General features: G+C 41.4%; 1 protein-coding gene and 1 pseudogene across 1 annotated transcript; one reads left to right on the top strand and one right to left on the bottom strand.

Annotated features, from left to right (window-relative positions):
* Positions 1-579: 579 nt before the first annotated feature.
* LOC148689504 (ubiquitin-like protein ATG12) lies at positions 580-23,093 on the top strand. Its single transcript, XM_088688487.1, has 4 exons — positions 580-650; positions 807-865; positions 22,726-22,788; positions 23,007-23,093. The coding sequence occupies exons 1-4, from the start codon at positions 614-616 to the stop codon at positions 23,091-23,093; spliced, it is 246 nt and encodes an 81-aa protein (XP_088544613.1). The 5' UTR covers positions 580-613.
* On the bottom strand, positions 13,856-18,952 carry LOC148689505 (uncharacterized; annotated as a pseudogene).
* Positions 23,094-24,906: the final 1,813 nt, after the last annotated feature.

Below are 24,906 nucleotides of genomic sequence, written 5' to 3'. Positions count from 1 at the left end.
AGGGAACTTGGTTGATTCCTTATTGGATCAGGTTTCTGTATCTTGCTGAACAAGCATGGTCAATCTTAACGAAATCATCAGACTTCCTCATTGTCACCAAAGAAAGGAATATAAAAGGCCAACAAAGTTAGAGGTTTCTTAGTAAGGGAAGGAAAATCCACAGTCTCAGTCAGTGGAATCAAAGTCACACTACTATCTTCACCATGCACAATCTCAGTAGAAAACACCACTGGATCAAAGCCTTCTAACACTACTTTATAAGGACAAAAAGTAAATCAGTTTAGGTCATCAAGCAACTCAAGGAAAATTTTCCCTTTTTCCCTTGAATCATTCTAAACAAACGGCAAATCAAAGCTTTTCTGGATATAAAATGTAGGACTAATGACCAATCCCTCTCTAAGACTACTACAAGGTATGGGTTCATTTTTAGGCTTTTGAAGTGTTCACATAAGAAAATATGCAGGAAACTCGAGCAAAGAAAACTCTGTATAGATCCTCTACCAACCACTTGCTCCTTGAGATGATGAATCTCATCAAGTCTGCAATACAAAAGTCCTAGATCCTCTACCAACCACTTGCTCCTTGAGAGGTGTTCGATCAGAGGTCATCTACAATGGCTACCGCAGAGTCTCCGAGTGCTGTTAAAAAAGGTGAGACATTTGGGTTTCTTACGAAAAACCCATAATTCTCAATGTTTAATTGGGGTTTTTAATATTTTTTAACTGCTTTAATCAGTTTTAGTTTTTGGGTTTTGTGCGCTTTGATCGATGGTGATATTATTTTTATGGGTTTTCAATTTGGTGCAGTGGTTGTTCATCTGAGAGCTACTGGTGATGCTCCTATACTCAAGCAAGCCAAATTCAAGGTATGCCTTTTGTGGTTACAGACTTACAGTAGTGTTTATGAATCTTGAAATTAATTCCAATTTATTTTTGTCATGGTTTATGATGAAGAATTTGTGTTTCAAGAACAGTATTTGGAATTCTTTAGATTTGTTTTGGGCATTGTATTTGCATTGCTAATTTATATGAGATGCTATATATTGGTTCTTTAAACAACACAACATTCCGATCATATGATCTTCATATGGGATGTTTAAAGTGAAATTGACCCTTTACTTTCTATGAAATTTTAGATTTCAAGCTCTACGTTTGAGACCCACTTCTTTTACTTTTACATTTTTTGTCTCTGTTTTGAATGTTTGTTGCTCTTCAATTGCTTGATTATCAATCCTGTTGTTCTTTCTATGAATAGCATGCTAGAATTCTACTTAACCCAGAGATTTCTGTAAATACGAAAAATTCCTGAAACAAGAAACAAGAATACGTGTACAAAATATATTTTTGTATTAATGATTTTGGGGTTACAATCTCTTTGTAATTTGATCCTTTGATTCTATCTTCGTAGGGTGTAGGTTTGTGGATGAGCTGTTGATCCAAAGGGTCGTCGGGGCTTGATCTAGGGATGAACAGTTGATGAATGGATCTTCAAGGGGCGTTGGGCTTGATCTTGAAGAATAGGTGTATAGGTTTGTTAATTTTTTGTTAATCCAAAGGGTCGTTGGGGCTTGATCTTAGGATGAACAGATGATGAACGATGAACACTTTCTTTAAGGGGCCGTCGGGGCTTGATCTTGAGTTGGTGGAAGTTTTTAAAGGGCCGTTGGGGCTTGATCTTGAAGGAGGATTTGACGAAGAACGAAGAGTGCTTTCTTGATCCTTCGGGATTTTCTTGAGAGCTTTAGAGTTTCAAGGCTTAAAGGTTTTGGTGTGTATGTAAATTCCTCTTCTTTCATCTTGATGGAGAAGGCTATTTATAGGCCAAGAGAGTGAATCACCACCATCCATTTTTGGTGAAGTGAGTGGAGTTGATAGGTGAAGTAAATGTGTAATGTAGGTGAAGTAAGTGGAAGTTGTAGGTGAAATGAGTGTGTGATGTAGGTGAAATAAGTGTGTGAGGTTGGTGAAGTAAGTGGAAGTTGTAGGTGAAATGAGTGAAGGTTGTAATTTTAATACATTGGTCAACATTATTTCACTAAAATTTCAATGTCTACAAATGCCCCCACTTCAAGGCGCGTCGTATACATGTGCTTGTCACGTGTAAAAGATGTGTTTTGCAGTCCCTTAATGTAGATGTCGATCTAAGAGCTGTCGAGGCTTGATCTTGAATTAGGCTGGAAATTTCTTCAAAGGGCCGTTGGGGCTTGATCTTGAATTTCACTGGAAGAATTTCTGGTTTCCTCAAATTGTTGATTTTCCATAGGCTTAATCTTGAACTGGGCTGGAGGGTTTTTTGGTCTCCTCTGAAGGTCTGAACTTACTCCTTTTATCTGGAGTTGAATTTGATTCAAGGGTGGTGAACACTTGATTTTGAATCGGACTTGTGAGTTCTTCAAGGGCCATCGAGGCTTGATCTTGACTGAAAATAGGACCATGAACGGTTTCAGGATTCAGACACATGGCAGGCAAGCACGAGGTGGAGGTGATGGCCTGTTTCTTTGTTCAATCTTTCCAATTCATATTGAAGAGGGTTAGGGGATGAATCAGCATGTGCAGTTGTTGCGTTTGCTGATGATCTACAAGATTGATGTTTCATTGTCACTCGTCTTAGCTATTCTCCAAGCAGATGTAGTATCTTCTCTGGAAGTGTATCAACCGTTGAAGACGACTACTCGAGAGCAACGCTAGGTAAGCAATCAAGGAATAGATTCCGGGCAGTCGATTCCAGACCGGAAGACTGATTCCAAGTGCCGGCTGATTGCTCTCTTTCTCCTTGCCTTGTAGGTAAGAACAAGGACAAAGGAAAGGACATGGAGAAAGCATGATATGAGATACTTTTTCTTTTGAAGAAGTATTGGCGATTTAATGGCGTCGCACGACGAGGCTTTGCTCTTTGGCGACGGCGCCAGCGGAGGGTTGTTAAGGCTTCTCGAGCTCTTTGATTAGAACAATGATGTCGAGCTTGGATTTGACTTAAACTTCTCTGTCTGGATTATGTGGTTCTGCAGGAGAAGGCGTCGCACTACAGCAATTTGTTCCAACTCCTTGTACTGCATTCTTCTCTGCTTGTTTCATTTTACACAGCCGAGGTGGTGCGCAACCATTTGCCTTTAAATGGTCTTTCAGAGCATCACTTCTCAGCGATTCATCCATGCTTGGCAGCTTCAGTGTAAAGAGCCGACATTCCGTCACCTGTCCTGAAGTATGCGTTGAGGGAATTCGAGACTCACCGACAATTGAAGACGAGCACTCGAGAGCAACGCTAGGTAAGCAACCAGGCAAAGGTTCTGAGCAATCAGTTCCAGATCGGAAGTTTGATTTCAGGTTCCGACTGATTGCTTTCTTTTTCCCTGTCTTGCAGGCAAGAGCAAGGGCAAAGAAAAAGACAGGGAAAAAACATGATATGAGATACCTTTGCTTTCGCCCTTGATGATATGAGATACTTTTGCTTTTGAAGAAGCAGCGGATGAATCAGCACATATATTTGTTGCGCTTGTCTCCACATACTTCGATCTACCGTTTCCTCCTGCCTCATCTGTACTCCAGGCATCTGGCATCTTCTTTGGGGGTACATCAACAGCTGAAGATGAGTACTTGAGAGCAGTGCTGGATAAGCAATCAGGGAAGGGGTTCCAGGTAGTCGGTTCCAAACGGGAAGCTTGATTCCAAGTGCCGACTGATCGCTTTCTCTCTCTTTGTCTTGCAGGGAAGAACAAGAACAAAGGACAGGACGAGGAAAAGGCATGCTATGAGATACTCTTGCTTTTGACCCTAATGATATGAGATATGTTTGCTCTCAAAGACTTGGTTGAATAGGTGTTCTCAAGGGAAGAAGAAACCTGAGCATATTAAGAGGTTTGGTTGCAGCTACATTCTCGGCCGAGAAGAAGAGTCATGCATTTTTGGATGTATGCCTTGCCATGAATGTTGACATATATAAGGATTTTAATGGCAGGTAGTAGTGCGGGTGAGGCTTTGTCACCCACGCTTATCGGCAAAAGTATGGTAGTTGGGATAATGACCTCCACGCGTTTTCAACTTTGTCAAAGATCTTTGACAAAGTTGCACGCGTTATCTGAAAAGCTGAGATTGTGTCTGAAAAGCGTTGACGAACTTTACGCAGGAAAATCCGGCTTTTAAGATTTGAAGAGTGGCGTCTCTTAGATTTTTTTTTTTTTTAATTGGTGGATGTGTTGCCTCTCCTTTTATGGAGGTATCAATCACATCCAACATGCACACTTTGAAGATTACCTGCTCGTGAAAATCGTCTCTGGTGTATTTTTTTTTTCTTTTTCTTTAGATTCTACTTCATCCTACCCTTTTCTTTTAACATCGTTGAAAATGGCTAACCCATCTAACATTTGCTTAGATTTGAGTCTCAGCGGTGATACAGGTGCGCCGCGTCAAGGTAATATATGGTGCCCGTCTTTCTTATCTTCTAATGGCCCTCTTACAGGTGAAGACTCTGTGATGAAGGATGCAACAACGGCTACGGTAGTAGCTAGGAACCTCATCACTCCTAGAGATAATAGGCTGCTTTCAAGACGGTCTGATGAGTTAGCCGTTCAAAAGTCCCTACCTCTCAGTGTTCAGTGTGCGGGCTCTGTGTCCAACATGGGCCAACGCCTACTTGCTCGAACCCGTCAAGTTGCATCATTGACGATGAAGGTGGAAAATCTTAGACAAGAGATCAAACAGCTTAAGCGCGAGAATAGAAATTTGCACATGCTTGCAAATAATTATTCGACGAGCATGAAGAGGAAGCTTGATCATCTGCAAGAATCTGAAGGTCAAATTCAAAGTGACCGTCAAAGGTTTGTGGCTTTCTTCCAGAGGCACCTTTTGCCTTCGTCATCTAGAGTTCAACCAAGTATTGAGGCCTCAAATAATCTATCTTCGATGCCTCCCGCTCCTGGAGTTTTGCCAATTAGTGGGGCTTCACATGAGCAACCTTTGTGAAGGCTCCCTCTTTTATTTATTTATTTTTTTTATAATAATAATAATAACTATTATTTTTTTTTTTTTGGCGCCTTTGTAATTTCTAGAGCTATCAATAGACGGGCTTTATTTTATTCAATGTATTGTGCTAAATACATATAAAACATATATCTCACCAAGATGTGTTATTTCGCTTTTTTTTTTTTTGTTTTTTTTTAATCACACTTTTGCAAGGTGGTGCCGTGCACCATCCTTCCCTTATTTTCTTCTTTGCAATAATTCTGTCGCCACCACCTCTTTTGTTTTTCCTTCTTGACTTGCTAACAGTAGCTTGCAATTTCTTTTTGTGTGCGTGTAAATCGTTCTGATGATGAGTATGACAGACTGGCACCGCTGGGTTCCTGGCTGCACCGCATGCGAACCATTTATTTATTTATTTATTTGCAGTCATCTTATTACATTCTTCACTACATGCGGATTTCTGTTTGCACAGTCATCTCATTACATTCTTCACTGCATGTGGATTGCTATTTGCACAGTCACTGCAACATTATTTGCACAGTCGTTGCACTTCATTCGCTTCTCTGGGTTCATGTGCACATATATATATATATATATATATATATGTATTTATATGGGATCGAATCGTCACTGCACAACCATTGCACAACCACTACATTGCTTGCTTTCTTCCATCCCGACTGCCCTATCCTGCAATCTTGCGCTGCCGGTAACTGCATGCACTGTTTCCTCGCTACACTGCGTTCTCCACGTCTGCTGCCCGTTGAACTGGGTGCTAGACCAAAAAGGGTGGTTGCGAGCGTAGGTTTGAACTGCCAAGGAGAGTTGCTTTCCACTTCTTCAACCTCTGCAATTCTCTGTGATATTTGTGGGAGTTCAGTTGCGGTGGATGGGAAGAAGAGGAAGCAGTCACCTAGCAAGTTTCTTCGCACAGCCTTTACTGTAAGGTTTATTCCTTTTAAGCTGAAGACGATTTTGATATGTACACACACACACACATATATATATATATATATATATATATATATACATATACATATATTGATTTTGACATGCACTTTTATATATATATATATATATATATATATATATGCACGGACGTTGAATGTCCCATCACCATGTGTGTGTGCGCGCCTTTTATATATATACCATCACCGTGTGTGTGTGCACGCATCTCATATATATATATATATATATATATATATAAGGTGATTGACTCATCACTCTGTGTGGGTGCATCTTTTATATATATATATAGGTGATTGTCTCATAGCTTGTCCCGTCACTCCATGTTTGTGCATATATATATATATATATATATATATATATGTTGATTGTCTCATCATTGTGCGTATAAAATATGTAATGTGTGTACCCCACTGATGGATTTCTTTGTTGTGATGCTACGATTCTTTTTTTTTTTTTTTTTTTTTTTTTGGGAAGGCAGAGCATGATGCTAAGACCCTCATAAAGTTTCCAAAGGTGTGGTAGCTGGTGGCAGAGTGGGCAGGATTGCGGGTGTACATATGCTTTCTGCTACCTAGTGTTTGTGCAAGAGACTGCAACGGGGTTCCGCTGTGTAGTGCCTTTTGATCACAGTTTTCCCTCGGTGGTGCGCTGTCGTGTGGTGCTGTGCAAGAGACTGCAGTGGGGCTTCGCTGTGTAATGCCTTTTGGTCATAGTTTTCCTTTGGTGGTGACGTCGCCATGCGGTGGAAGAGGCTGCTGGCGTAATCGTTGCGGGGTTGCGTAGTGCGATTACGTGACATTTTGGTTTTCTTTGCCACTGTAACGTGTCTTGAAGGACCGTTCTGTGGCTGCCCTCTTTGTTGTGCTGCTCAAGTTTTGTGGCTGATTTTGCTTTGTTGCGGTCATGGTATTTTTCAAGTGTTTTAAGAGCAACACCATCACCATTCTTGCGAAGGAAAGTGATTCGTAAGATAGGGGAACAATGCTGAAGATTTACGCACCACTGACTGGCCCTAAGGCGCTTGCTCTTCCTACAAAAGACAACTCCATGCATATTAAGTTGTGGTCTTCTAAAGTATCTTGGGAGGTGGCAGACTTTGTTCGATCAAATACGGAGAAGAAGGCGTGCACACTGAGGATTCTTATCTTGAACCCTTCGCACCATGCTCGTGACAATCATCCGACTTCGTTTAAGCTTCTTGGTGATCACATTCGCAGCGGAGCTATGGCTTGGAATGATACCTTATCGACTACTGGAGAAGCTGTTTTTGCTGAGTCTTATTAGGAGTGGCTTAAAGATGTCTTGGGCCGATCTAAACATATGCTTACTAGCGTGGGTCTTTACCATGCCGTGTACACATCTTTGTTCAGTTATGATCTCTATCATTTCGTCCTTCATGCGTTCTTCGAGCATTGGTGTTCAGCGACTAACACGCTTTATACGGCTCAAGGAGAGATGTCAATTTCACTTTGGGATCTCCACAAGATAGGGGGCTTGCCAATCCAAGGTAAGTTTTATGACGAGGTCGTTCCTAGTGCGGAGGAACTTTCTCTCTGCAATAGCCGAGGATTGCCTGCGAGTTATCGCTGTTTGTTTTGGGCATATCACAAGCTTTCCCAAGATGCTCGAGGTAAATCAGGCGTGAAGATTTCTTTATGGATCTGCTTCTGGTATTAGGAGGACACAAGGTACAAGAAGTCCTTGAAGAAAAGAGGTTGCAACAAAACCACTAAGCCAAAGGGAGACCCATATCCGTCTGGTGCTATTGGTTCAGCCAAGCGCCGCTCCCCTGTCGAGTTGAGAGCGTTTAAGGACCTTGGCATAGCATCAGAGCATGTGGAAGAATCTTACCTAGCTGCTTTCTTAGCTTGTTGGCTTTGTAAGTTTGTTTTTCCAACAGGCGACGTCAACTTTGTTCGTCCTGGGGTTTTCAAAGTTGCTAGCAAGATGGTTGCAGGTGAATCTTTTAGTCTTACTATCCCGGTCTAGGCCAACATTTGTAATGTTTGAGTGTTGTTTCGAACTCCGCAAGCATTGAAGATCGTGCTGCGATTCTTCCCTACCACTATGTGTATCGTTGGTTGGGTGAGTAATTCGGCACTCATTTTTTTTCTTCAACTCTAGACAAGTCGGGGCCTTTAATGAAAAAGTATTCTGGCGTGCTTTCTTCAAAGAGCCTCGATGATTCCCAGACGCAAGCACTGTTTAGAAGCTGTGAAGGCTTGAAGATGGACCATCTGGCAAGAGTTGGCTCGGTGCGGCGAGGCATCATGGATGATTCGCATCTTCGCTTCTCGGACTTATCTTACCTTATAAGTCTTCGCTAGGGGTATGTTTCTTTGCAGCAAGAAGACCGACGCATTGTTCAGCCGTATAGTCCCCACCGTTTCAGCAAGCAATTTGGTTTTGTCCAAAATGTGCCAGGCAAGCTGAAGGGAAAAAACCAATTAGACTCCTTGCAAGCCGTGTATATACATTGGGAGTCTTGTACCCGTGCATGTACAAATGCTTTTATCACCCTGCCGGCCAAAGATGAGTTCAAGAGTAATCTAGTGACCCGTGCTTACGTAAGTTAGTGGTCAAAGGTACGTTATGAGAACTTGGGGATGGCAAGTGGTACCAATTCTTCTCATTCACGCCTTGATGTATCGAGGGGGGGTTGTTCTGTGGTTCCTATGCAACTGATACTTTTTGATTGTGCGAGTGCTGCTACTTTGCAAGATAGACCAGTGGTTTTAGTCCCTCAATGCCCACGCTTGTCTTCTCAACATCTGGATGTATCTGAAGAGGCCGGTGATGAAGTTGATTCGCACGAAGATGGATTTGTTTTGCAGCAGCGTCAACAAGTTTTAAACAAGCGACGACTTGAAGGCGCTCAGGTCGACAGCGATGTCAATTTTCATCATAAGAAGAAAGAAGTGTTTAGGCTCCCTCAACTCGATGGCAGTGTGTCGTTTGAGAAAGATGTGTGCATTTTCTTCTCTCTTATGACTTCTGATAGGAGCATATTTATGCTACTTAATTATGTTGTTTCCTTGCATTTAGTTACTTAATTACTATCTATTTTAGTCTTTTAAGCTATTTTCGTATGTTTTTAGGTCCTAATGGCAAAAGGAGCAAGAAAGTACATTTTGTGGCTATTTAGAGCAGTTTTGGGCATGGATTGGATAACTTAACTATGGAGCAATGTGGATGGACGAAATTGAAGTCAAGAGATGCTAGGAAAAGCTAAAAATCTGGAGAAACAAGTCCAAATGCAAAGAAGATAAGGAAAGAGCAAGAAATAAGGAACCTTATCCAAATTTCCTTGTCTTATCCAAACCTTATCCAACCTTATCTTATCTTATCCTATCCTAATCTTTTCCTACCTTAATTCCAACTTCAAAGAGGACTCTTTTTCACATTAAATCACCTAAATATCAAGTTCTAGAAGCCCTATTTTCGTGCATTAAGTTTATGCCACATGTAACCTTTCTAGAAGTTCTAGAATCTGCCACAAGGACCATTCCTTGTCCTCCTTGGAATCTAATTGAAAGTATCCTTGTTCTTTGATGATTTGGAGTCCTAATTCCTCTCCTTTTTAGCCCAAATTCGTGCCTCCCCTTCACCCTATAAATACTTGATGCCACAACACTCAAAAACCACCCTCTACCAAAAATTTACACCACACCATCCACCACACCTCAAGAGCCTAAATTCACGCAAATCCCCATTGTTGGCAGCAAGGAAGGAAGGAGGAGCCACCTAGAGTGTTTTTAGGTGTATTCTATCTTTGTTTTTAATGTTTATGTTTAGTTATCTTTGTTTTGCGAACATATGTAACTAACTTCTTTTTAGTTAGAGGTGAATTCGAAGCCATGATTATATGTTTTATATGAACTGATTACGTCCAGTTATTGTTTCTTAAGGCATGAATGTGATTTGCTTATCTAAGTTATTAAAACTTGTTTATGTATGTGGGTTGGGGGGCGACACTTAATTTGCATGCATGAATTTGATGCTAGAGTATAAGGGGGTTTCACATAATAGTTATTCACTTATATTCACAAGTAGTGGAGGTTGCTAGTCACAATCGTGTTAAGTAAATCCTTGGTATGAGTCTCATGCGTTTCATAGTGATGAATGCCTCGTCAATGCTTATGAATTTCGTAGAACTTAATGACTTTTGACATGTATCTCTATCATGCGTTTCATATAGGGAACTTGAGAAAGATAATTTGGTTTAGATGCGTATTCCATCTAATTCAATGAAATAAGGAAAATCTGATGGTTAGTTGTGCGATGCAACTAACTTGGGGCGTTGTCATTCATAGTCTAAAGGAATAATAACTGGAAATTGGTTCGTATGCATATATCATGTGTGGAGAAGGACCCTCTAAATAGCCTTTCACCCATTTATTTCACTTAAATTCGTTCTTCCAAAGTATTTTCTACAAAGTTTTTGTTTTAAGTTTTAAATTCGTCAAAAACAATCCCCCTTTCATTTAGTCTTGTTATTTGAGTCAAAATCTGTTTTCTTTGAGTCTTTTGAGTCAAGTTAAGGTTTATTTTCGTCCAAAACACTTGTTAGGTCTAAAATTGAGTCTTTTTAAGTGTTTGTTTCTGTTTTGAGTGTTTTAAGTTAGTTTAGAGTCTATAGAGTCTATTTCAATGTTTTTTTTAGTCTTAATTGTGTTGATTAGCATCCCTTCTAATCCCCGGCCTAAAACGATCCCTACTTTCATATACTACAATCATAGGGTTTTAATTTGAGTGTTAGAATATTTCACATCAACTTCTTCTGCTTTCATTGTTCTAGCTTTTGTTTCTAACAGCTTTCTTTGTTTTCTTTAGGTTGGGCCTTCTTTGTTCTTTTGACTTGGCGACCACATGCATTTATTCTTATACGGAGATGCTATTTGGAGGCGACCTACCTACAGGCGGAGAGATTGGGGATCTACCTGGTACAGAGCTTGTCCCAAATCCGTCAAGTTTCCCAAGTTTGCCGTGTGTAGGTGGAGGCATGCAAGATCCCGTCATGCGTTCTATACCTTTGCCAGCTAACTCTGAGATCTCTCTAAGAGGGCTAAACCTTAGTGGTACTGAGTAGCTTATTCATCGCATCAATCTTCATGCGGCAATAGATATCAAGAGCCATATTGAGGGGAGGATTTCAAAATGCCCGTTGGAGGACCTTGCGTTGCTTAAGGAGGATTTGTCGAAGCTTGTTTCTGCAATTGACAATCTTAACGTTGATTCTTCATGCTTGAAGATCAAGATTGCCGAACTTATGGCCGCCTCAACTGAGTATTCTTCCTTGCGTGCTATTTCCTCGAAGAAGTTGAGTCCAGATGTTAGAGCTCACCATCTTGCTGCAATAGACTTGTCACTAACCCAAGTCCGATTTTCTCAGCAAGCTACTTCGGGAGATTATCAAGCCACAGAGACTTCTTTAGCTTTTGTCCAGGTCCATATAGATACGTTGATACGAGAGCAAGAACAGCTGGGCATCGAAGCATCAAAACTTGAAAGTGTTCTTGGGGAGCAAGAAGCTACACTTTCTCAATGCCAAGAGGAGATTTCACGCCTAGAACAAGAGAAAGGCATAGCTATGGAATTGCCCATCTTGTCTCTCACCGAGGTAGAGACTTTGAAGACTTTGGAAGGCTTGCTTGAAGATTGCCTCCGTAGTTTTAGGCACATAGTTTTCGAGTAGTGTCTTCTGCCTTTTTTTTTTTGTAATCAGACTTTTTCCTTTAAAGAAATAAAATGTTTGCATTCTTGAATTTGCTCTTTATTCTTCAAAGTGTTTGTGTTTTTTGTTCATGATGTAACTGTACTTTAAGTTTTGAAGTTTCAAGTTGCCTACGTACCCTTGGTTGAGAAGGGATCAAGTCATGACGTAGTTCAAATGAGTGATGGTTTTTTTTTTTTTTTTTTTTTTTGATGATGATTTTAATGGTGATGATGATTTTGCCGTACACAGTTTATGCTTTTGCGGGCCAGGAGCGTGGTGCGTTTGCTTTAGGGGTAGTAGCGCTTCAAAAATCTGCCATTGATAGGGCCGATCTTCAAGCCGTCTTCTGCCATGATTAAGTAGGCGCCGCTGGTGTAGACCTCTTGTATTACGTAGGGTCCATCCCACTTTGACGTGAACTTGCTTTTTGTCTTGTGAGTTGTGATGATAGGCTTATGCAATGCCAGCACGAGATCTCCGGCTTGGAAAGACCTTGGGCGGACTTTCTTGTTGAATGCCTTGGATAACCGTGCTTGGTAGCATTCCAAGTGTTGTTGAGCTTCGAGCCTTCTTTCATCCAGCGCTTCCAACTCTTAAAGGCGCAACTTTGCATTTTCTTCATCAGTCAAGCCTTCTTGTATAACCATCCTTAGTGAGGGGATTTGACTTTCAAGCGGTAGAACAGCTTCCACGCCATATACAAGAGTATAAGGCGTAGCTTGGGTGGGAGTCCTATGTGTAGTCCTATATGCCCAAAGTGCTTCATTTATTCTTTCATGCCAGTCTCTCTTTGTTCGGCCGATTACCTTTTTCAGGAGGTTACACAGCGTCTTGTTAAATGCTTCCGCGAGGTCGTTGGCCGGAGCATGATACATGGAAGACTTGTGCTACTTGAACTTGTATTTGTCACAAAGCTCGTCCACGAGTCGGTTGGAGAACTGCTTTCCGTTGTCAGTGATAATGTAGCGAGGCACACCATATCGGTGAATGATATGCTCCTTGATGAAACGAACGACAACTTCCTTTTTGACTTCCCTTAAAGGTATGGCTTCAGCCCACTTGGAGAAGTAATCTGTTGCAGCTAGGATGTAAGCTTCTCCTGCAGATGGCTTTGGCGTAATTGGTCTTATAACGTCCAATCCCCATGTGTCGAACGGCCATGAAGCAACTGTAGGGTGTAATGGTTCAGGCGATTGATGTATGAAGTTGGCATGGAATTGGCAGGCTTGGCACCTTTTGGCGTGTTCCAGGTAACCCTTCACCATGCTCGCCAGTAGTAACCCATTCTTTTGAGCTGGAAATGTAGCTTTGGTCCAGACTGATGCGCCCCACACATACCTGAATATGCTTCTTCCATGGCTTGAGTGGCTTCTTCCTCACCTAGGCATCTCAGGAGCACTCCTTCAAAAGAGCGTCAGTAGAGTGTTCCTTTGTAATAAAGGAAGCGGGGTGCTCGTCAACGTATTTCGGAACAGTGTCTAAGATCATCTGGAAGTTTTCCGTGCTCTAAGTAGTTGATCAGCGGCTGTCTCCACTCTTCAACATCGACTGGAAGTACTGAGATGACATTTGTATCATCCAACGACATTTCATTAACGAGCGGAATCACCCATCTTTGGCAAACTGGCACGTCTGCAGCTTCATCTTTTCCTAGTGTCATACTCGAGGCTAGATTGGCGAGAGCGTCTGCCATTTGATTTTCCTTTCTTGGCACATGTTCTAGTGTCACGGCCTCGAACTTTTGTAGCAGTTGAGTCGCCAGCCGGAAGTATGGGACGAGATCATCTTTCCTCACCTCATATTCAGTTAAGAGTTGATTGATTATGAGCTTGGAGTCGTCATACACCTCAAGAGTTGTGATTTCCATGTTGATCGCCATTTAGAGCCCGATGATCAACGCTTGGTATTCAACAACATTGTTGGAGCATAGCTCACTCAGTTGGAAGGAGTAAGGTAGTATTTGCCTTTGTGGCGACATGAATACTGCTCCTACCCCCGCTCCGTCTGCTAATGCGGATCCGTCGAAGAACATCGTCCATGTCGGGAAGATGTTGATTTAGAACACCTCCTCGTCAGGCAAGTCGTCTGAGATTTTCCAATCAGCCAGGATTGGGTGATCGGCAAGAAAGTCTGCTAGCGTTTGTCCCTTAACAGCTTTAGCTGAGACGTAAATGATCTCATATTGATTAAGAAGCAAAGCCCACTTAGCGAGTCACCCTGTTAAGATTGGCTTAGACATGACGTATTTGACAGGGTCAGCTTTAGCAACTAGGTCGATGGTGTAAGCATGTATGTAATGTCTGAGCTTCTGAATGGCAAACACCAAAGCGAGGCACATCTTTTCTATTGGGGAATAGTTCAACTCAGTGCCAGTGAGAGTTCGACTAAGGTAGTAAAGTGCTCCTTCTTTCTGGGATTCATTCCCTTGTGCCAAGAGTGCTCCGATTGAACTCTCTTGAGCAGCAATATACAATATGAGCGGTTTCCCGGGCACAGGTGCCCCTAGGATAGGTGGACTTGATAAATATTTCTTTATGCTTTCAAAAGCATTATGGCATGCTTCGTCCCATATGAATGGAACATATTTCTTCATAAGGCGACTAAACGGTTGACAACGCCCTGCGAGGCTGGAGATGAAGCGTCGGATGAAAGCTAGCCGTCCTTGTAGACTTTTCAACTCGTGCAGGTTTCTTGGCTCGGGCATGCTTTGAACGGCCTTTATCTTTGATTGGTCCACTTCAATACCACAGTGCTTGACAATGAAGCCGAAGAATTTTCCAGAGGTGACGCTAAACGCACACTTTAACGGGTTCATCTTGAGGTTGTATTTTCGCAGCCTTTCGAACACTATTCGTAGATCCTTCAAGTGGTCTGATCTTTTCTTTGTCTTAACCACCACATCATCTACGTAACATTCTACATTTTTATGTAACATGTCATTGAAGATTTTCTGCATTGCGCGTTGATAAGTAGCTTCAGCGTTCTTTAGACCAAAAGGCATCACCTTGTAGCAATAGATACCTTTTGGAGTGCGAAAAGCTGTTAGTTCCTCGTCTTCGAAGGCCATGCGAATTTGATTGTACCCAGAAGAGCCATCCATGAATGATAATGCCTCATGGCCAGTGGTTGCATCCACCATGATTTCAATGATTAGCAAGGGGAAGTCATCCTTCGGGCAAGCATCGTTGAGGTCCTGAAAGTCTACACAAACACGTATTTGTCCTGATTTCTTCAAGACAATGACGATGTTGGAGATCCACTTGGGGTATTGCACTTCTCAAATAAAGCCTGCTTCGATTAGCTTATCGATCTCGACCTCGATTAGTGGGATAAGCTCTGATCGATATCGTCTTTGAGTTTGCTTTATCGGTCGCGTTCCAGGCTTGACCGCAAGATGATGAACAACGATAATAGGGTCCAGGCTGGGCATTTCTTTGTAGGTCCAAGCAAAGACATCTTTGTACTCTAACAACAGCTGATAATACTCTTCTATCTCATCCGTACTTAATAATGCACTTACGAAGATAGGCTTTGGTTCCTCGCTTGTACCTAAGTTGAGTTCCTTGAGATCATCAATTGTGGCTTGCCCCCCATTTTTGAGCTGTGGTGGTGCAGTAGTGACATTTTCCTCGGGGATTTCGTCTTCTTTGCCTTCTTGAATTGTGATGTGGAAGACATCTTGGACCTCCTCTTCAGTGCTGTCTTCTCGAGCTTGTTGGCATGAGGATTGTCCGGTGTGGATAATAGTACGCTTTCTTACCTTCAATGGTCCATTTGTGTCAACCTCTAAGATTGCTTGACGCTTCATCCTTGAAGGAATCAAGCTTCGAACGTCGCCTTTTTCTGCTAACCCATCGAGCTTTTCTTCCTTTAATGTTGTCTTCCTCTTTCTAGAAGGCTTCTCATTATCTTCAAATCTTTCCGAAGCTGATCGTCGCAGAGGAGAGATAGCTGTGTTGCTTTGTTTCTTAGGCTTTAACAACCTTTCAAAAATAGAGCTTTGGGATGTTGGCGCGTTAAGCCTCTTGAAGACAGAGGTTTGGTCTTGACCACCAATGCGATTAAGCACTAAAATTTTGGGGCTTGAACGGCTTATCCTATCGAAGATAGACGTCCGAGGGGCAGGTTTAGGCTCTTCTTGGTCTTGTTCAATGCTCACGATGACGTATTGAGCGCTAGTATTTTTCACTTTGTTTGAAATCATCACAGGTGCACTTGGTGTGAAGCCAAGTCCGGCTTTGTTGTTGTCAACTCCGTAACCATGCTCCTTCAACTTCTTTTGAGTTTTGGTGAGGTTACGTTCTTTGTCATTGACAGTGTTTGAAACCTTCTTTCCAGCCGTAGAAGAAGGAGCGAAGTCGTACCCGGCCTTCGACATGAGTTTGTAGGTGTTTGGGTCGAAACCTTCCTTGGTCCTTTTGGTTGGAAGAAAGCTTGATTCCACCTCCTTTGGTAGAGCTTTTATGAAGCCTTGTGGTAGTCTTGCGACCTTAGCACTCTCTAGCTGTGTCAGAGGCAAAACTGCATTCGTCTTAAGCAACTTCACATTATCCTTATGCCACTGTGTGTCGGCTTTTCTTGTTCCAGTTTCGAATGGAGATTGACCATTCTTTCTTCTTGACATCGGGATATACCGGAATATGGGTGTGTTCGGTCTTTTTGAAGGCATTCTAGTCCCTTTGGTTGTTGCAGGTTTAGCAAACTCGTCATCGTCTTTGCTTGAAGGTGGCACGGCTTGCTCTTTTTGCTTTTCAGCCATGGCTTACCACTCCTGCTTTTTAAGTGTTGTTTTGCCCATGGATTTGATCTCTTCCGGAAAAGCTTCGGGTACCATGTCTTCGTCCATGTAGAACTTGGCTTCTGCAAAGTGTGATTCATCTTCGGTGAATGGCTTGGTGTCACCTTGGATCACCTTCACTCATTCTCGGTTAAATTTTAGGCATTGGTGAAGGGTGGACAGTACTACCCCATTTGCGTGGATCCAAGGTTTTCCTAGGAACAAGTTGTAAGAAGTTCTTGCATCAATCACGTGGAATATCGTGCTTGATTTGAGCTCACCAATGGTCATCTCTACTCGGATCATGCCCATCGCCCTTTGTCCTCGTTGGTTAAAACCCTGGATCAGCAGACGGCTCAGGGATAGTTCATTCACCTTGATGCCGATTATGGTCATTGTTGATTTTGGCCTGATGTTTATGGCCGACCCACCATCCACAAGCATGCGGTTGACTTTGTGTTCCCTTACGTACACCGAGACGAAGAGAGGACGGTTATGAGGCTTTGATCCCAGCAGTAGATCTTCATCAGTGAAGTTAATTATGTCATGGGTGGCACAACATGTGGCACATTCATGTGGGTGAAGCTTCGAGCCTTCATCTTTACTTTCTTGTACTTCGTGGTCGCCGGGACTTGCCAAGACTGCTGCTAGTGCTCTTCGCATCTTTTTTGGTAATTGTAGCGCTTCCTCGATGCTAAAGTGTATTGGCAGACCTTCTTCAGGTGTGAGGGTCTTTTCTACCCCAGTGGTGATAGCTTTGCCTTTTGAGGGCTCTTCTATTTCTACTTCAACCATGTGACAGGCGACGGTAGTGCACTGTTGGAAAAAGTCATTCGGGAAGCACTCATGCAAGGAAACAGGAATACGTGGCTCTTGCTCTATAGGTTCCCCAGCATATGTTGTCTTATCATCCTTTATGTTTCTTTTAGGCTTCCCATTGTTGCGGCCATGGTGATTTCTTCTTTGTTCCACCTTTGGCTGTATGACTCGTGGTCTTGGCTTCCTTGTCTTTTCGTAGGTTACCAATATCCATCATTCTTCATCATCGGTATGTGCATCTTGGTCGCTTCTCCCTAGTGATGGTTGTGTAGGAGGTACCGTACAGCTTGAGCATTCGAGGGAATGGTCAGGTGTCGCTTGGAGAGGCACGGGATCGAACGATCCAAACGCAATTGTAGTGGTATGCGTTGCGGCTGTGTCCTCAAAGTCGAGCTCAATTTGCCCTTGTTGTGCTAGCTTCATGATGAGTTCTTTAAGAACGAAGCACTTGCCAACAGGATGGCTCACAATACGATGGTACTTGCAATACCTAGGATCGTTTATGCGATTCATTTTTTCAGGCCGCTTGCATTCGGGTAGCTCAATCATCTTTTTTTCCAGCAAGTCATCTAACATGGCAGCCATGTCAGAGTTAGGAAAAGGGTACGTTTTCTGTTCCAACTCTCTCAAGGTGCTCTTGTATCTGTCTTGGGTGCGAGAAGGCTCACCTTTCTTTATCTCCTTCGCTTTCTTCTTGGAGGAGATCTTGATGGGCGCTGAGGAGGTCTTGATGGGGGTAATGTTGACGGTGAAAGCTTCCTTAGCGGGCTTCTTCCCAGTCTTGTCTACATTTGGGGCGAATACTTTATCCTTCTTGAAGTTAGTAATCAGCTCATTTTTCCCATGATTAGTGATACTCAGCTCCATGTCGTGGGAACGAGTTGCCAGCTCTTCGAATGTTCTTCGTTTTATGCCTTGGAGGATGTAATGTAACCCCCAGTGCATCCCTTGAACGCACATCTCAATGGCAGAGGTTTCAGAAAGCCAATCTTTGCAATCCAGACTTAAGGAGCGCCATCTATTGATGTAGTCAATGACAGGTTCATCTTTTTACTGTTTCGTATTGGTCAGCTCTAGCATGCTTACAGTACGGCGAGTGTTGTAGAAGCGGTTGAGGAATTCCCTTTCTAGCTGGTCCCAACTGTTGATAAACTTGGGTTCGAGGTCAGTGCACCAGTTAAAAGCATTACTTTTCAGCGAACGCACGAATTGTTTGAAGAGGTAGTCCCCCTTTGTCCCAGCATTGTTGCAAGTTTCAATGAAATGGGCAATATGTTGCTTCGGGTTGCCCTTTCCATCGAACTGCATGAACTTTGGGGGCTGATAACCCTTTTGCATCTTCAAAGCATCAATCTTCTTAGAGTAAGGCTTTGAGTACAGTACGAAGTCATGTGAACTTCCTTCGTACTGTGTCTTGATAGTGCTTGCGATCATCTCCTGTAGCTGCTGGATAGAGAGAGATCCCATGAACGCTTTTGCTTGGTCTAGCTTCAGCTTCTCTTCGACTTTCTCTGTTGGAGGCTCCTCTTCTTCGTCGACTTCTTTCTTCAATAGGCCAACATTTGGGTCGACTTTCACGTCGGGCCGCACATCTAGTTGGTTGACGAGTGGGACAATCTGCAAGTCCTTCTCTTCCACAGTCAGTGTGAGCTTTGTGATTGCTTCATTCATCTGAGCTAGCTATTCCTCGATTGAAGTTGCTCTAGTGGTCATGACTTGCATGGTTGTACTGTCGTCGAATCAGCGTCGGAGAGTAGGGACTCTGAGTATTTCCTCGGGCTCTCCCCTCTTGGCGCCCTTAGCGAGGCTAGGGTGATCACAGGCTCATGCCTCAGGTGTTCTTGTTCCTTTGACAGAGTTAATACAGGGGTGGAAGCCGCGGCAAAAAGAGCTTTTGCCTTACTTCGAGTTGTGATGCCCGAAATATCACCACTTGCGGCGATGATGTTCTTGGTCTTCGCTTTGATTGCAGGAACAGCTTGATCCTTTCTTGATGCCATTTGTGTTTTTCGATGATTTGAGGACAGAGATGAGAGGTAGAGATGTCCCACTGGGTGTGCCAAATTTGTAAACACGAAAAATTCCTGAAACAAGAAACAAGAATACGTGTACAAAATATATTTTTGTATTAATGATTTTGGGGTTACAATCTCTTTGTAATTTGATCCTCTGATTCTATCTTCGTAGGGTGTAGGTTTGTGGATGAGCTGTTGATCCAAAGGGTCGTCGGGGCTTGATCTAAGGATGAACATTTGATGAATGGATCTTCAAGGGGCGTTGGGCTTGATCTTGAAGAATGGGTGTATGGGTTTGTTGATTTTTTGTTAATCCAAAGGGCCGTTGGGGCTTGATCTTAGGATGAACAGATGATGAACGATGAACACTTTCTTCAAGGGGCCGTCGGGGCTTGATCTTGAGTTGGTGGAAGTTCTTCAAGGGCCGTTGGGGCTTGATCTTGAAGGAGGATTTGACGAAGAACAAAGAGTGCTTTGTTGATCCTTCGGGATTTTCTTGAGAGCTTTAGAGTTTCAAGGCTTTAAGGTTTTGGTGTGTATGTAAATTCCTCCTCTTTCCTCTTGATGGAGAAGGCTATTTATAGGCCAAGAGAGTGAATCACCACCATCCATTTTTGGTGAAGTGAATGGAGTTGGTAGGTGAAGTAAATGTGTAATGTAGGTGAAGTAAGTGCAAGTTGTAGGTGAAATGAGTGTGTGATGTAGGTGAAATAAGTGTGTGAGGTTGGTGAAGTAAATGGAAGTTGTAGGTGAAATAAGTGTGTGATGTAGGTGAAATAAGTGTGTGAGGTTGGTGAAGTAAGTGGAAGTTGTAGGTGAAATGAGTGTGTGATGTAGGTGAAATAAGTGTGTGAGGTTGGTGAAGTAAGTGAAAGTTGTAGGTGAAATGAGTGAAGGTTGTAATTTTAATACATTGGTCAATATTTATTTCACTGAAATTTCAATGTCTACAATTTCTAACCATACTTAATAGCCTGAGGCATCTGAATGTGATAAAAGATAAGTTTTAACCATATCGGGTACAATGACAGGAAAGGAATACTTTTGCGTATCCTAGTTAATGACATTTTGTAGTATAATGGCATAAATCTTGAATGATGCTTAAAGATGGGCGTTGAAGCTTTTCCACCTGTTTTGAATCGTCTCTACAATGGATTTTAAGAAACAATAGATACTATGTCGAGACATCTAAATTCAACCAGCTGTTTTTTACTTCTTCTAGAAATTATCTTGTGTCACTGGCATGTTAAATTTTCCTTCTGTATTGTTAGTTTTGTTGAAAAGTAGCAAAAGAGGTATTAAGAGAGTCCAAGGGCTTTGCTCCACACCAAAAGGAATCTTAGTGATGGAATTAGGAGGTACAAACAAAGGTGAAGGCTAAGATGGAATGTTGTAAAGCCTTATACAAAGACAGGACCGATGAAAATGGTGAAAGGTATAGAATAGCGAAGCAAAAGGCGAAGAAAGCTGTGAGAGAAGCTAAGCTAGCGGCTTATGACAGTATGTATAAGCGACTAGATACCAAAGAAGGAGAGTTGGATATCCTTAAGCTAGCTAGAGCAAGGGAAAAGAAGACAAGGAACCTAAACCAAGTGTGGTGCATCAAGGATGAGGATGGAAAGGTTCTTGCTACAAAGAACGCGATCAAAGACAGATGGAGAGGTTATTTTCATAATCTTTTCAATGAAGGACATGAAAGGAGTACTTCTTTGGGGGAGTTGAGTAACTCAGAAGAGTGTAGAAACTACTCCTTTTACCGTCGAATCAGGAAGGAAGAAGTGGTTGTAGCTTTGAAAAAGATGAAGCATAGAAAAGTAGTGGGCCCAGATGAAATATCGATTGAAGTGTGAAAAGTCTTGGGAGAGACGGGTATAGTATGGCTCACAGACCTTTTCAATAGAATTTTGAAAACGAAGAAGATGCCAAATGAGTGGCGAAATAGCACTTTGGTGCCTATCTACAAGAATAAGGGCGACGTACAAAATTGTATGAACTATAGGGGTATTAAGCTAATGAGTCATACAATGAAGCTCTGGGAGAGAGTCATTGAGCATAGATTGAAGCAAAAGACATGGGTTTCAGACAACCAATTCGGGTTCATGCCAGGGTGTTCAACCATGGAGGCAATCTATCTCTTACGAAGATTGATAGAAATATATAGAGATAGGAAAAGGAATTTACATATGGTCTTTATAGATTTGGAAAAAGCGTATGATAGGGTCCAAAGAGACATTCTTTGGAGGATTTTAGAGAAGAAAGGAGTATGAGTAGCATATATCCAAGCTATAAAGGATATGTATGATGGAGCAAAGACTGCCGTAAGAACTCATGAAGGACAAACCGAAAGCTTCCCCATAACTGTAGGGTTACATCAAGGCTCATCCTTAAGTCCTTACCTTTTTCCGTTAGGAATGGATGAGTTAACAGGACATATTCAAGATGATATTCCTTGGTGTATGCTTTTCGCAAATAATATAGTGTTGATAGATGAAACTCAGGAAGGGGTAAATGCAAAGCTTAACCTTTGGAGAGAAGTGTTGGAATCTAAAGGTCTTCGCCTAAGCCGATCAAAGACAGAATATATGGAGTGCAAGTTTAGTGCAAATGGAGGCCAAAATGAGTTAGCGTTGAGGATCGAAGATCATGAAGTACCAAAGAGCGGCCGCTTTCACTACCGAGGATCTATCTTGCAAAAGAACGGAGAATTAGATGAAGACCTCAACCATAGAATATAAGCTAGACGGATGAAGTGGAAGAATGCATCCGGCGTGTTGTGTGACCACCGTATGCCACTGAAGCTCAAGGAAAATTTTTATAGGACGGCAATAAGGCCGGTGATGCTGTATGGCACGGAATGTTGAGTGGTGAAGCATCATTACGTACATAAAATGGGTGTAGCGGAGATGAGGATGCTTCGTTGGATGTGTGGGCACACGAGAAAGGATAAGATTAGGAATGAGGATATCTGAGGTAAAGTAGGAGTAGCCGAAATTAAGGAAAGATGAGAGAAAATCGGTTATGGTGGTTTGGACATGTACAAAAAAGGCCTACCGACGCTCTGGTTAGAAGATGCGACTATGGGATAGAGGTCCAGGGCCTAAGGGGTAAGGGAAGACGTAGGAAAACTTTGGAAGAGACTCTAAGAAAAGACATAGAGTACTTGGATCTAACAGATGACATGACACAGAACCGAGCGTAATGTCGTTCCAGGATTCATATAGCCAACCCCACTTAGTGGGAAAATGCTTTGTTGTTGTTGTTGTTGTTGTTGTTAGTTTTGTAATGGGATAGTAAAGTTAGTTCTCCTCAATAGATTCTTGGAACCGACAAGTTTGCTAGAGTGATTGAGTTTCTAAGAAGGCAACATCACAAGGAGACCTTGGTAAATGATCTCATCATTTGTATCTTTAGACAATTCTAATTTTTGTCGATAAGTTTTGGTGTCCTAATCTCATCTTCCCTGTTTTGTAGTTTGTGTATGTAAACAGTGCATTCTCACCAAACCCAGATGAATTGGTGATTGATCTGTATAATGTAAGTTTGTATAATTCGAGAAATATTATTACGACTTGATTTTTTAAATAGTGTAATTCTGTTTGTCAGTTCTAAATTTTATTAGTGGGGGCAACAGTTAAATTGCATCATTTGTGAAGTATGGTTGAGATTCTATCATTGTAGCGATGTCTGCTGCATGCTCAACCTCTTTTGGATAAATGCGGGGTTCTATTAGCTAATCTTTATCAACAATGCAGAATTTTTGTTTTGATGGTAAACTAGTGATTAACTATGCTTGCTCCATGGCATGGCTGACACTCAGTTTCAGGATGGCACACATGTAACTATTTTTGGTGTAAGTAACTAAGCAATTTACGCATGCGTTCGGAATTACTTTTCTCTGTTTTGCCTCATTAAGGCTTTTTTTTTTATATTTATATCAATCTTAAATATAGTTAAATGCAGCAATGGTCTCTGAACTTTAGTCTAATCAGAGATTTGGTCCCTAAACTATAAAATCTGTAAGCATTGGTCCCTAAACTTACTACAATGTGTAGCAATGCTCTTTTTGGGTAACTATGTTAGAGTTTCTCCCATTTTTCCCCTTGAAACTCTTTATTTTGGATGGAATTTCTAATGATGTTTACTCAAAAGGACCACTGCTTTATCTTATGACAAGTTCAGGGACCAATACTTGTGGATTTTAGTTTAGGGATCAAAGCTTCAATTGGGACAAAGTCCAGAAACCAATGTTCCAACTTTATTAAATTATGTCCTTGGAATGAGAGGGATAATACAATACCAAATTACCCCGAACGACTCGCTTCTTTTCCTCTCTCAAAAGATAACGATCTTTGTGTGTTCTTTGATCACTGACTTATATGAGCACTAGATTTCATACTGCACAAGAAAAGGGATTATGAATTTTCGTTGACTGAAACTCCTGGGCAGGTTGAAATGGAGGTACGGTAGAAAAGAAGATAGTTCAAACTTTTTTTTTTTTTTTTTTTTTGTACATATGCTATGGTTTTCTATTGGTTGGGACATTTGCTACTTTTCCACCCGAATCTAAGATGTAATGCCAAAACTGGATGTATAATGCTACTGTTAAAAATTTACCTTTATTCTATATTCGAGTGATAATGCTTTCCCGTCTGTCAAAAACCTCAAAAAAAAAAAATGTAAAAGTGAAAAAGTTACGATGATAAAAGGGATTGAGACTTCCAGCCAATCGACACGCGTGTAGAATAAAATAATAAGAGATTTTTTTTTTTTTTTTCCTTTGGTTTGGGATATAATTGAAATATTTAAGTTATTTTCAATCGAAATGGCTAAACATAGTTTTGTCCAAAATTATAGTTTTACACATTTATTTTTTTAGTCGAGCTTTAGCATTAGTAAGTTAAATATTAGATTAGCCATCGATGAGGTTTGAATTTACTCTGTCATCCTAGAGCACAACACTTTTTTTTATCACCATGGTAAAGGGCTGCTTACTACACAAAGGTGCTTTTAAATGAACAATATCAAGTTGTACTCATATATCATCTCCAGAAGGGACTAAATATAACCCCTTAATAATTTATTAGTTTTAAGTTTATACTTTAAATTTATTGATTAATTTAATTAAACTACTGTTGGATGTTTCAAATCTAGCCATTGATTTGAATTAATTATTGTAACCAAAAAGCTAGGCCCCAAAACAGGTTAAGAGCATCCCCAACGAGGGGCTTTATATGGGGTTGAAAAAGTGGTGGATATAGCTCATTTTAGAGCTCTGAGGAATCCTTGGGGCTTTATTAAAGAATCTCTCCCAAAGATTGACTATTTACTTTCGGGCTCTATATGGGCTGTATATATTTATTTATGTAGTAATTTGATTATGCGATAATTTTTTTTAGGTTAACTTTTCTTAAGTTAATTTTTGGACTTCTTATCACAGAAAAAATTTATAAACATTCCAACCTAAAAAGATTTCAGATTTTGACAAAGTTAATTTTCATCACTTATTAACCGTTTGATTAGGTTATATTATCTCAATCTTATCTGTTGTTTTGTTTCGCTGAATCAAATAAAATAAGATTTAATCTCATAGCTAAATTGTAATGCCCTTACAATTTAGGTATGTTATTTGTTTATGTTTTTGGTTCAGGTCTC

This window comes from Pyrus communis, chromosome 17 (assembly GCF_041283825.1).
Source record: "Pyrus communis isolate YQ-2024b chromosome 17, ASM4128382v1, whole genome shotgun sequence".
NCBI lineage: Eukaryota > Viridiplantae > Streptophyta > Magnoliopsida > Rosales > Rosaceae > Pyrus > Pyrus communis.
The sequence above is the reverse complement of the archived record's forward strand: the minus strand, read 5'-3'. Positions and strand labels throughout refer to the sequence as shown.

Bases quoted from the DNA above. Each gene is read 5' to 3' on its own strand.
- LOC148689504 (XM_088688487.1), top strand. From the start codon at position 614: ATGGCTACCGCAGAGTCTCCGAGTGCTGTTAAAAAAG. The intron at 651-806 runs GTGAGACATTTG...AATTTGGTGCAG, and splicing joins TCCGAGTGCTGTTAAAAAAG to TGGTTGTTCATCTGAGAGCT. The intron at 22,789-23,006 runs GTAAGTTTGTAT...TCAACAATGCAG, and splicing joins TGGTGATTGATCTGTATAAT to AATTTTTGTTTTGATGGTAA.